This window comes from Phyllostomus discolor, chromosome 2 (genome assembly GCF_004126475.2).
Source record: "Phyllostomus discolor isolate MPI-MPIP mPhyDis1 chromosome 2, mPhyDis1.pri.v3, whole genome shotgun sequence".
Classification (NCBI taxonomy): domain Eukaryota; kingdom Metazoa; phylum Chordata; class Mammalia; order Chiroptera; family Phyllostomidae; genus Phyllostomus; species Phyllostomus discolor.
Genome location: NC_040904.2, coordinates 10,653,318 through 10,665,305, shown reverse-complemented (window position 1 = coordinate 10,665,305; position 11,988 = coordinate 10,653,318). Strand labels below are relative to the sequence as shown.

Here is an 11,988-nt window from a genome sequence, read left to right as displayed (position 1 = left end):
AGATGTCACTGAGGTTGCCAGGAAAAAAAAAAGAATCTGTCCATCTAAATAACCACAACGTAGCCTCGAAACATTTTTAAGCACTTTGGCCCTAGTTTGAGGACAGAGGGAGATGTGATTGACCAAGTAGCATTGTTTTCAGCCCAAAGCTGACTAGATAGGTGTGGATTTCATGGTTGATGCTGTGAAAATGAATAAAGGAAAACTCATTGAAATCGGGGCGGGAATCTCTGAAGGGGGTGTTCCTCTGCAGGACCACCCAATGCCCACACCCCACTGCTCTTTGCAGACTCCAGCAGGAAGAAGCTACTTTTAGACCATTTCACTACCCAGGCAGGAGGAAGGCTTTCTCCTTGCCCAGCGACAGCCCAGCCAATGAGAAGCTACCACCAACCTGAACTCTCACTCTCCTCCAGTGGGCTTCTGCCCATAACTTCCCCGCCCAGGTCCTCCTTTTTCTCTGTAAAGTAAGGCTCCCCTCCTTTGTTCTCTAGACTGGCCTACGAGTTTACCACAGTTTGCATGTCCCGAAGTGCAATTGCTCTGCTACTCCCAAAGAAACCCATTTTTGGGAGTAAAAGGACTGGCTATTTTAAGGTTGACAAGACTGTCCAGTCTGTGCGCTTTGGGATAGTGTGGACAGGCAGAGCTGGAGGTGGCATTTGCTCCTACGAGCGGTCAGGCAGGCACCATCTCCATGTAAATGCAGGCAGGGGGTTGGGAGTATGATCAAGGCTGGTGGGCATGTGGACTGGGAGTCCGGTTGGCCTCCCAGGAGTCCCTCGTGGGCACAGACACATGGAGGCTGGGGAACAGCAGGCAGGTGGTTCAAAGCCTTTATTGGACTGGGGTGTGTGCATACAGGGACATAAAGGACCTGCTGTCACAGCTGTGTCTGATGGAGGCAGGTGACCTCCAGAGATGAGGCAGAGACCTGGGTGCAGGGCTAAGGGGTACATAGGGCTGGCAGGGCACCTTTGCAGGGTGCTGGGAAGGCGGGTGGGAGTCCAGGGATGAGGCCGGGCTGAAGGGAAAACAGGGCCCGTCAGTGAGGGTGTGATGCACGCCCCGGGAAGCCTCGGGGACTGGGGAGGGTGTAGGTAGTGGGGCGTTGCTGGATAGGGAGGAGGGGTGTGGGCAGCAGTGCCCAGGGCTGTAGGACCCCTGAAGAGCTGGGGGTAGGGGGTGCTCCACTCCTGACTTCACACCCACACCTGGAGAGATCGAGTCTGCAGCATTCTGAGCTCTCTTGGTGGGAGCCGAGTAGCACCACGGACAGGAGGACAGCGCCTGCGGGGCCGGGCCGCAGGCCGGGGTGGGGCGAGGGGCCGCTAGCAGATCCAGCGGATGAACCTGTCGAAGAAGCCCGGCTGGGCCAGGCTGTCGTAGTCCTTCTCACGGAAGATGGCAGCCGTGTCGCCCAGGCTGATCTTGGAGAGCACGTCCATGTCCACGTCGCTGCCCACGGCCACCACAGTGGGCACCACGTTCTGCTTGCGCATGGAGTGCACCGCCTCGTCCAGGCTGATGTTGCCCGTGACGCCGTCCGTGAGGAACACGAAGGCCAGCTCAGCGTGGCGGCGCGCCCCGGCCCGCGTGCCGAGCACCACCTGGTTGATGGCGTGCACGATGCCGGAGCCCACGTGGGAGAAGGAGTTGAGGTAGCGCGCACTCTCCAGCGCCTCATGGATGACCGTCAGGTTGGAGGTCAGCGGGAAGGCCACCTGCTGCTCGCTGGGGCCCCCGAACTGCAGCAACGCCATGCGTGCGTTGAGTGGGTCGTCATCCCTGCGCGCCAGGGTCAGCCGCCGGGACACCTCCTCCACGAAGTGCTGGGCCTTGTGGAAGTTCTGATCCCCGAGTCGCTCGGAGCCGTCCAGCAGGAAGACGATGTCCACGGGCCGCTGGGTGCACTGGGCCACGTACAGCTCTGGGGGGAAATAAGGGCGGTGGGCAGGGGCGACCCAGGCACGGCCCCCGCTGGCTCCACCCTGGTCCTGCCACAACCCAGCCAGGCTGCATCCCCACCCTGGTCCAGCCCACTCCTGGCACCACGTCTCTCTGTGCGCCCACCCACCCACTGGAGCAACGTGGACCCTGCAGCTGGGGGCACTGCACCAGTCACCATTGTGGGAGTCCCCCCAGCCCCCGCCACCAGCCCCTAGGCAGGGGCCTGGTGTCCCACACTGTCATCTCCTCAGACCCTAACCGTCTCTCCTGGTTGTGCCTCTACCAGGAAATGTCCCCAAACCTGAGGACGGAAGGCCCTTTCCACCCTGCGAGCACTGTCCCTGCCCAGTGTCTGCTCCAGGCCGGGAAGGAAGCGGCCAGCAAAGCCCCTTCACTTGGCCCAAGGACCGGAGACCCTCGGAAGGGCCGCAGTCCAGTGGGGAGTGGGGGTGGCAGAGAGGGGCAGGGAGGCTGTCACCATGTTTGTAATTGTGTAAAAAGACCTCTTGAAGACCTGGCCCCAAAACCCTCAGACGCAAGGACCCACCTGTGGCTCTGACCCCCTCAGTGCCCCCTGCCCCACAGCTGCCTGGCCCAGCCAGACCACATTTCTCCTGGCCCTTGGAGCATGGGAAAGAGAAGGAGCCTGTGTCCCCTCTGACTGGACAAGGCTTTGGTGGGCAGTGGGCACAAGTGTGGCCAGACCCCTGCAGTAGCCTAGGTGTCTCACTGTTGCCTGAGGAGAGACCCCGTGCCCCCTTCTGGATGGCTGACCAACAAGGACATGCTGGACAACGTGGGGGCCAGGCTGCAGCCAGGACCAAGGCTGGGCCTCTGGGGGCTGCGGGCACCCGCACAGCCTGGAAACCCGCTCCCCACGCACCGGGGCCACCAGGCCAGACACACAGCCAGGCTCCTTCCTCAACGCCTCGCTCCAGACCTCAACCCTTATCGCCGCTGGGGCTGGGCAGGGACAGGACAGGTCTTCCTGCTCTCAGCCAGCTCCTCAGCCAGCCCCATAGGCACCCCTCCCGGACATGGGCTGGAAAGGACTCTTGTTCACAGCCCAAGTCTGCCCATCTCTGGGGCCGGCTGCTCGGGGGTCCCATCAGGAAGGAGGTCCTGACCGACAGCACCAAAGCCTGAGGGCCTCGGCCCAGGACCTGACTCTGCCGAGGCGCCCACCTGTGCAGGTAGGCAACTGCTGTGGGCCGGCCCCCAGCCAGGAGCAGCCCACCCCAGCCAGCAGCAGGCCACCCCAGCCAGGAGCAGCCCACCCCGGCCAGCAGCAAGCCACCCCAGCACACAACCGACCAGAGCCAGGCATTCACATTCTTTGTTTCTCAGCTTTTATAGAACATGTAAGAGGTGCTCACAGCAGCTACAGGGCACCCCGACCCGGGTGTGGCACCACGAGGTGCCGGGCGCCAGCGGACGGGAAGGATGCTTTTCTAAGGAGCTTATTAAGGACGTAGCTTATGTTCACGGCAGTGCAAACGAAGAGCAGCTTCTGCTTTAAAGGCACACGCTCTCTGGGCGCTCTGGCCCCGAGCCCTACAAGCAGGCGGACGTGTGGGGAGGGGCCAGTTTGGGGGAGGTTTTCTGCAACATGGACACAGAGGCCGGAGGCTGAGCCAGGGCTGTCGCGGTGGTCGGAGGGCTCTGCTCGTCCTTGTCTTTCCCCCCACGGACCCCCACCCATGGCAGGGGGCCTGTGCGGCTGGGAGGTAAGACCCTGCCTGTGGGAACTGGGCTGGGTGCAGACAGCAGTGGGTGCAGGGGACCCAGCCCAGGGTGAGGCCTCCTCTGTATGAATCCAGCTTCTGGGGGAGCAGGCCCCTAGGGCCCTGAGCATGCCTCTGAGATGGGGTGCCTCTGGGGTCCCTTGAGGGCCTGGGGCAGGTGGAGGACAAGGAGGCGGAGCCTGCTGGTCAGCAGCTTTGACAGGGTCGCCTTAATGGGTGACTCTTAACAACCCTCGCACGTGTGAGACAGCTCAGCTAGACTGGGATAGTGGGGTCAGCTGAATACTGTCCCCCCAAAATGCCTACATCCTAATCTTAAAGCCTGCGAATGTGACCTTACATGGTGAAATAGGGCTTTGCAAATAGGACTAAATTACAGACTTTGAGATGGGAGATTGTCCAGGGTTACCTGGTTGGCCCTAAATGCCCCCCTGGGTCCTTATAAGGGAGGCAGAGGGAGGGTAGGCGACAAAAGGGAGGCCATGTGACCACGCAGGCAGCTAGGAGAGGCAGGAGGACCCTCCCTGGAGCCCCCGGAGGGAGCCCGGCCCTGCCGACATCTTGGTTTTGGGATCTGACCTCCAGACTGGGAAATTCCTGTTGTCAGAGCCCCCAGCGCACGGCAGGCAGCCTGGGGGGGGCGAACTCGGCCCTGTTGGGGCAGCCCCGAGGCTTCAGCAGAGTGCCAGCGCGGTCTCGGGGTCACCCACAATGTCCCTGTGCACCAGCTTAAAAGTGTCAATGAACAGCTCCATCCATTCCTCCCGCTCGCCTCCTGTGGCGAACTTGGCCCGCTCAGCGGTGTAGACCAGCACGGCCACCAGCCTGGAGTAGGCAGCCGGGTCCTGCGTGAGCTCCGTGGCGTTTAGCAACTGTTGGATCTGGGGGATGCTCGTGGGGAAGGAGGCGTCCGGGCCCTCTTCCGTGCGGAGGAAGGTGACCGGGGGCACATCGCCAGGCCGCGGTCCATCTGCGGGGCATCCAGAGAAGGCTTTCAGGGACGTGGTCGGCATGAGCGGGCCTCCAGCCGCCCTCCTCGGGCCTCTCTCCGTGGAGGTGAGTTAGGGCCAAAGCCAGGAACAGGGCCGAGGCTCAGCCAGGGGTCGGACGAGGAGACGGGGACACTGCAGTGCCAGAGCTTTGGGGGCCGGGCAGAGCCGGGCATGTACGGAGCTGACGGAGCAGAAGGCCTTCTTGTCCCCACAGACCTCAGGCACTAACTACCAGACTCTTGGCTCAGGCCACTGCCCTGCGACCCGGTCAGACTCCAGTACGGCTGCTGACCGCTCACGGCCCACCCCGGGGGGAGGAGCCCAGCTCCTCACAGTCCTCCACGTTGCCAGGAGAACTCACTGCGCGCTGCAGCCCGAACCTGACGACGGGGCCCCTCTCAGAACGGTTACTTTCGAAAGCCTGCAGTTATACAACCTTCTCTGCCCTTCGAGATGTACATTTTCACCCACCCAGAACTGTCCCCTCAAGGACCCGGGAGCGGCAAACATGGCAAACACTCGGGGGTGCCCCTGTCCTCTCCCCCAGGCTCCTGGCGGTCCGGCCTCACATCTGTGGGTATCACATCTGTGGGTACCATGCCCCAACCTGCACCTCCGCCGCCTGCTCCACAGGGCTGAGGAGTCTGCCTCCCCCCTGGGTACACGATCGTCAGCAAACCCAGGTGGCTGGTCCCATGGACCCCCACCCCCAAGCCCTCGGTGCCTTTCCTTCAGTGCGCCAGCCCTCAGAGAGTCCCCTGCCTTTGTTTGGGGGACGCTGGGCTCAGGCTCCCCTAGGCCCCCTCTCTCCTGCAGTGGCGATCTCAGAGTGAAACCTGCCTTTGCCGCCTTCACCTGGAGTCCAGCTTTGTTCCTCTCGGACACTCCCGTGGTTCTGACACAGTCAAGCTGTCCCCCCGCCTGGTCCAAGCCCAGGCGTGGCTGGGCCTCTGGGTGGGGGGGGCCATGCCAGAGGTGGTGGCACCCCTGCCCCCCCTCCCCCCCAGTGCCTGTTTGCAGCCTCGAAACGCTGAGGACGCCGCCCAACCTGCGTTCCCACAGGACAGTCTCTGCGTGTCACAGCACATTCTGTGGTCACATCTGCTCTCTCCTCTCTGGTCCTAGTGTCTGTTTTACTTGGAAATTTCTACTTCCTGGCAGGAGGGTGAGCCTTTGAGTTTGGGGGGAGGCAGTAAAGACAGTGCAGGGAGGGGGCTTCCAGGGGCCCGCTCCCTTTCTCTGCCAGGTCCTGGGGGCTCAGGGCAAGCAAGGTCACGGTCCCGGGGGCCAGTGTTACTCTAACTCAGAAACCAGACAAGGGCATCACAGGAAAGGGAACCGGGGCCGGAGGTCTCTCCATGAGCAGATCCAAAAATCAACAAGAATCAGCAAATTGAATCCAACAATAGAGAAAACACACTTCACAACCACGCAGGGTTTGCCCCTGGTCTGCAAGGCTGGTTCAACACTGGAAAACCCACTACCGCGTCCGGCACACCAACAGGCTAAAGGACCACCTCGCGGTCACATCACCAGCCCCAGACACGCCATCTGACAGAGTGCACTCATCCGTGGGGCGGGGGGCTTCAAGGGGTGGAGCAACCTTCCACAGCTCTGTCAGGAGCAGCTACAAAGAACCTCAGCTACCGTGGAATGACAGTGAAGTCAGGGCAGGGTGAGGATGCCTGGCCCTGGGGTATGGGGTCTGGTTTCTCCCCTAGTGGGGCCACAGTTACTGTGGGACCCACCCCCGAAGGACTGGGGTGCTCTGGGGGCGGGGCACAGCCGGTGGGCTCACTGGGTCTCAGTGGGGAGCCCGGCCCCCTTGACTCAGGAGGGGCGGAGCCCTTGGGCAGCAAGCATCTCGGGTTTGGGGTGGCTCTGGCCACCACACGGCTGTCCTCAGCCGACTCTGGAGACCCCAGGCCCAGGCAGTCTCTGGGGTGACCCCACAGCTTTGTCACAGAGACAACTTCGAGAGGCATTCCCTTGGAAGTTCTCTGTCAGAATAAGTGGGGACCCTCGCCCCTGGCTCAACACATTCCTCCCGGAGGTACCTCAGCACCTTTGAACCCGCTCGGTGGGCCCTGGCTACCAGCTAGGAGCCTGCATACAGGCCCAGGAACGCCAGCCTCAGGTGCAGACATGGGTGTCCTCTGTGGACCGGCCACGGCAGCCCCACCTTTCAGAGCCAGCTCCGGTCCTCACCTCGACGCACCCTGGGCGGTTGCCCGTCACTCAGCAGGAGGGACCCGCGGTGGTTCCAGGGCCTGGGGTGGGGGCGACGCATGGCTTGCCACCAGAGGCTCAGCTCCCGCTGCCCCTGGGACACCCGGGTGGGCACTGTGGTCCCAGTCCCTGAGCAGCTGCAGAGGCGTCAGCTCGGTCCCAGAGGAGTGACAACGCTATCCTGCCCCTTCCCGCCTCTGGCAGGTCCCTCACCCCTGGAAGGTGCCTTGGAGACAGCCTCTGTGCACCCCAGGGCTCCAGCCGCCTGTGGCTGTACACACTTCACCTCCCAGAAGGTTTTAAATTAGCCGTTTGTCTACTGGCTCCAGGGCTCCTGCCTGGGGCGGCTGGCGGGGTTGGAGGGGGTGAGAGGTGGGGGATGGGGTGGGGGTGGGTATGGCCCTGCGCGTCTGTCTCTGTCGGGCAGAGGAGACCCCCAGGCCTGAGCACCTGGCACCAAGAGCAGGGCCAAGCCCACAGCACCCGCATGTGCCAGGTGGGTGGGCCACTGAAGCCGGCTGAGCCCTTCAGGGCCCCTCCTCAGACCTGCTGGAGCCCAGGGGGCTGAGATTCCAGTCGGAGGGCTTCCCACTAAGGAGGGGCACCACAGTGCACTTCCCTGTGAGGCCCTCTGGGCCCTGGTCATTGCTAGTCTAGGGAGGGACACTCAGTGGCTCCGCATGTTACCTGTTTGGCAGGGAAGGTCCGGGCACACGATCTGGGGGTCTAGGAGAGAGGAAAGGAGGCCGGGGGGTCCCGGTCAGGCTCTGCTGCCCAGAGGGGGCTAGGCTCCCTCAGTGGCCCACTGACGCCCCGGCCACTTCCCTCCTGAGAGGTCCCCTCCCCTCCTGCAGGGACACGGGCTGACGGGCGGGGGAGGTGCGAGGCCCTGCTGCCGCTCACCGGGGCACAGGACGTCCTCCATGTCGTCGATGAACTTCTCGGCCACCAGGTCGGAGAAGAGCGTCATGTTGCGCACCTGCTGGGGCTTGTCACACGCGATGGAGTTGAGGTTCTCGCTCTCGTGCTTCTCGTGGAACATGTCCCCGATGCCGATGGCCGTCACGGTGACGTCGTGGTTGCACAGCGCCCGCAGGTTGAGGTCGTCGTCCCGGGGGTCGTGCCGGCCGTCCGTGATGACCACCGCGAACACGCGGGTCTTCTTGCGCCGGCTCTCCTTGATCAGCTTGTTGTAGGCGAACTTGAGGGCCGAGGGCGTCCAGGTGCCGCCCGCGATCCACTCGAGTTTCTTGACGGCCTCCTTGAAGCTGGACAGCGAGTCAATGCGCTCGTCGTCCAGCTGGATGGCCTCGAAGGTGCCCTCGTGGCTGTACTGCACCACGCCAACGCGGGTCCCTGCGCGGTGGCCGTGGGCGGGCGTGAGGGGCTGGCCTGGGCCGTGTCACCGCCCGCACCTGCCACCCGCAAGTGGGGACCTCGGGACCCTGGACCACGCTGATGTCCCTCCCAGGACCGGATCCCAGGACGCCCTGCCCGCTGGTCTCCCGCCCCTGCCCCTGAGGGTGTGGCCGACCTGTCTCGGACTTGGGGTCCTTGGCCATGGCCCCCAGCCTGTTGACCACGTTGATGACGAAGTTCTTCTCCAGCGTGAAGTTGGTGTAGCCGATGCTCTCCGAGCTGTCGATGACGAACACCACGTCCAGGGCGCCACACCTCTTCTCACAGTCTGCGGGCCGGCGGGGGGCAGTGGCTGTGTGTGCTGACCCGGGACCGGGGCGCGCCCCCAGACCACAGGGTGCACAGCCAAGTGCAAGATGGGAAATGATCCCACGGGGCGGGGGGAGGGTGGGACTTGGACGATGACCCCGACCCCCCTGGGTGACAGCCTGGGGCAGCCCAGCAGCACCACCCTGCGGGGCTGAGACTCACCACAGCACCCACACGTCTCCCGAATGTAGGTCATGACGTCGCACTCCTGCAACACAGGGGTCACCCCAGCTAGGACAGTGAACCCGGAGGGAGCTGGGGTGCTGCTGCAGGGAGAGTCGGTGGCCCTGCTCCCCTTGCCTCTGACCTCCCCCTGCTGACCTGACCCTAACTCAGCCCTGCTGACCTTGCCCTCTGACCTTGCACTAACCCCACTCCTGCTGACCTTGCCCTTTGACATTGCCCTTGCTGCCCTAGCTTTTTCGGTTTTAGGAGGAAGGACCAGGACACCACCCCTGGGTGACACCTACCGTGAGGCCGGGGTCTCCGGGGGGGCCGGGCTCTCCCTGGAGGAGGAAGGATGACAGTGAGAGGTGACTGCTGTCACGTGAGGCCAGGCAGGGTCCTCGAACCCTGACCCACACTTCCACCACAGGCACAGAGCCCTGTGGTGCAGGGTGTGTGCTGGCCTGCCTGGCCCAGGGGCTACAACGTGAAGGCCACATGGACCGGCGGCTGACCTACCTCAGGTCCCGGGTCTCCTCTCGCCCCCCGAGGGCCTGGCTCACCAGGGGGACCAGGGTCTGCCTGAGAAGAAGAAGGACAAGCGGGTTCAGCTAATACCGAGGTGGTCCCTGCACAGCCCCTGGTTTCCGGGACAAGGAGAGACAGAGAGAGAAGGAGCAGGGAGGAGAGGGGAGGAGACAGGGGTGGGGAGGAAGGATGCGAGGGAGGAGGAGGAAGAGGAGGAGGAGGGAGGGAGGAATGAGGAAGAATGGGGAGGGCACTTACAGTTTCGCCCTTTTCTCCTTTTAGCCCTGGTGCTCCTTTCACTCCGAAGTCGCCTCTGCCCCCCTGGGACACAGGGCACGCAGGTTAGGCTGGCGGAGGGGACATCTGTGGGGGAGCTCTGCTCGCCCCCACCCCACCGCCCCAGGCCTCCGGGACTCTGAGGAGTCCGCTGGGGACAGGGTGTGCTTTGGGAGGGGAGGACCCATGCCTGGCTCTCGGGCTCGGTTAGACGGCAAGAGCACAGGGCATCTCGGCACAGGGCATCTCGGGGGACCCAGGTTTGGGTTTGGCAGAGACTCTACTCAGCCGGCTGGCTGCCACCCTCAGCACTCAGCACTCAGCGAGGGGCAGCTGCTGGTGGCCAAGCATGAGGTGAGGGGCACGGCGCTCCAGCCCCGGGAAGCAGGGCACGGGCCACCCCAGGTGCGTGCAGAGGGGCCCCACGTACCTCGGGGCCAGGTGAGCCGGGCTCGCCTTTGTCTCCCTGGAAGAAAGGAGGGGTGGGAGTTACTGGGCATGGACCCCTGAGAGCCGATGCGCTAACCCCGGGGACACAGCTGGGGACCTGGGGGTTGTCTGCGCCCCCTCCCTCCCCTCGTGGTAGTCTCCGCCATCACAACCTGTGGGCGAATGTGCCCGCACGGTCTCCAGACAGTTCCTGGGGGACCGTGTCTGTCCCCGAGGTTGTGCCCCCTCCGCACCCTGTCCCTCGGGATGAAGGCACTCCAGGGAGCCAGTGGCAACCTTCAGGGCCTTCCCGGAGACACCTGCCCCTCCCCGAGGCTCCCATCCTAGGCCAGGACTTACAGGTGCTCCTCGGGGTCCTGGGTAGCTGATTCCAGGCCTGCCGGGGTCTCCCTGGAGAAGGGGCGGGCCCACCAGGGCAGGTCCGGTGGGAAACACGAACAGTCAGCACAGATAGAGGGCCGGTGGGGCTGGGCTTTGGGGAGGGCATGCTCCCCCCCCATGGTGAGAACTACAGTGGCTGCCCAGCCCCCTGCCGACCCCCCACCCCCACTGAGGGCTGGTAGGCACACTGCAGGCAGCCTCCCTCCAGAGCTGAAAACGGCCCCGCCCCCACTGCTCTAGTTCTGCCAGGCCGGGAGGGGGCGTACCTTCGGGCCAGGCTGTCCCGAGTCTCCACGGGGGCCAGCGTCACCGGGGTCTCCCTGAGATCCCTGAGGGCGGGCGGAGAGAAAGAGGGGAGGTGGTGCAGACAGACTGACTGCGTGCAGCTCTGACCACCAGGGAACACTGCCTTGTCGCCCTGAGCGTCACTGCCTGGCTCCTCCTCTTCCACATGCCCCCTTGGGGCTCCCAGTACCCCCCCGCCATGCCCACTGCTTCCTGCTCACCCCCACCCCCCACCTGGTGAAGCTGAACCATTCAGGGCAGGACCAGGAAGTGAGGTGCACAGGGACCCTTGTCCCACTGCCTGAGTTTGTCATGGGGACAGTGTCCTGCCAAGGACAGGAGAACCCAGGTGGCACTACAGGGCGGGGGGATTAGGAGGCTGAAGTGAGGCTGAAGGACAGACCAGGGCCTGAGCCCCAGAGCCGTGGGCCCCTCCCAGGTGTTTTGCCACTGACCTGCTTCCCGGGCTCCCCCAGAGCCCCCTGGGGACCTCTGGGTCCAGGCAGGCCTCGGTCTCCCTGGAAAGAAAGGGCACCTCAGAGACCCTGTCATCAGCACTGCAGACGTTGAAGGGTGGGGGGCAGCTGCCATCCTCCATAAGGTCCTGGACGTGGCCTCGGTCCTCAGCCCTGACCACAGCGGCCCTGGCAGGGGCTGCAGGGAGGGAAGGGCAGGGGAAGGGCAGGGGGTCCCAGGCTCAGCACCCCTCCGACCAGGGTGCTGGATGCCGCCTGCTCCCCATTTACCTTGGCTCCTTTGCTGCCGATCTCCCCAGCCAGGCCCCGGGGCCCCTCGGAGCCAGGGTCACCCTGTGAGAGGAGAGCCCGGTTATCCGGGGTGTGTGGGAGAAGGTGCAGCAGGAGGGCGCCACCCTTTCTGGAGAGGACCCCAGGTTGTGGAGGTGACGTCGGAACATCAGCCTCTTGCAGCTCGGGCAGGATCACCACCCGTTCCCGCAGGAGGGGGCCCCCCTCAGCCCTTCACCCGCACCGCACAGGAACCTCTGGTCCTGCCCCAAAGACGGGACACCCTGCCCCCCTGCAGGAGCGTGTGCGTGTGGCGGCAGCCTGTGGATGGAGCAGCTGGCAGTCCTCACAGCTGTGCACTGGGCACATGGACCTGGCCAAGCCCCACCCGGGTTCCTCCGCAGGCCATGCAGCTGGGGACGCCCCGGCTGCCTCTTGAGTCCCCAGCCCTTTCAGGGAGTGTCCCCACTGAGAGGCCCTGGGGCCACTGCTGCTCTCCCTTGCTGGTCAGCA

General features: G+C 64.1%; 1 protein-coding gene across 2 annotated transcripts in view; it reads right to left on the bottom strand.

Moving 5' to 3' along the window:
* Positions 1–822: 822 nt before the first annotated feature.
* COL6A2 (collagen type VI alpha 2 chain) overlaps positions 823–11,988 on the bottom strand; it is a 31,475-nt gene continuing 20,309 nt past the window's right edge. Inside the window, exons 16-28 of one of the 2 annotated variants that reach the window (XM_028503640.2) lie at positions 11,476–11,538; positions 11,185–11,247; positions 10,711–10,773; positions 10,403–10,453; positions 10,044–10,079; positions 9,596–9,658; positions 9,329–9,391; positions 9,115–9,150; positions 8,807–8,852; positions 8,451–8,603; positions 7,820–8,272; positions 7,604–7,642; positions 823–1,930 (exon numbers count right to left, since the gene is read on the bottom strand). In XM_028503640.2, the coding sequence (XP_028359441.1) occupies positions 1,332–1,930; positions 7,604–7,642; positions 7,820–8,272; positions 8,451–8,603; positions 8,807–8,852; positions 9,115–9,150; positions 9,329–9,391; positions 9,596–9,658; positions 10,044–10,079; positions 10,403–10,453; positions 10,711–10,773; positions 11,185–11,247; positions 11,476–11,538 (1,728 nt within the window). In that variant the 3' untranslated portion in view covers positions 823–1,331. Of the gene's footprint in view, positions 1,931–3,289; positions 4,666–7,603; positions 7,643–7,819; positions 8,273–8,450; positions 8,604–8,806; positions 8,853–9,114; positions 9,151–9,328; positions 9,392–9,595; positions 9,659–10,043; positions 10,080–10,402; positions 10,454–10,710; positions 10,774–11,184; positions 11,248–11,475; positions 11,539–11,988 lie in introns of those variants that run through there. The other variant, XM_028503643.2, reaches the window with a different exon arrangement.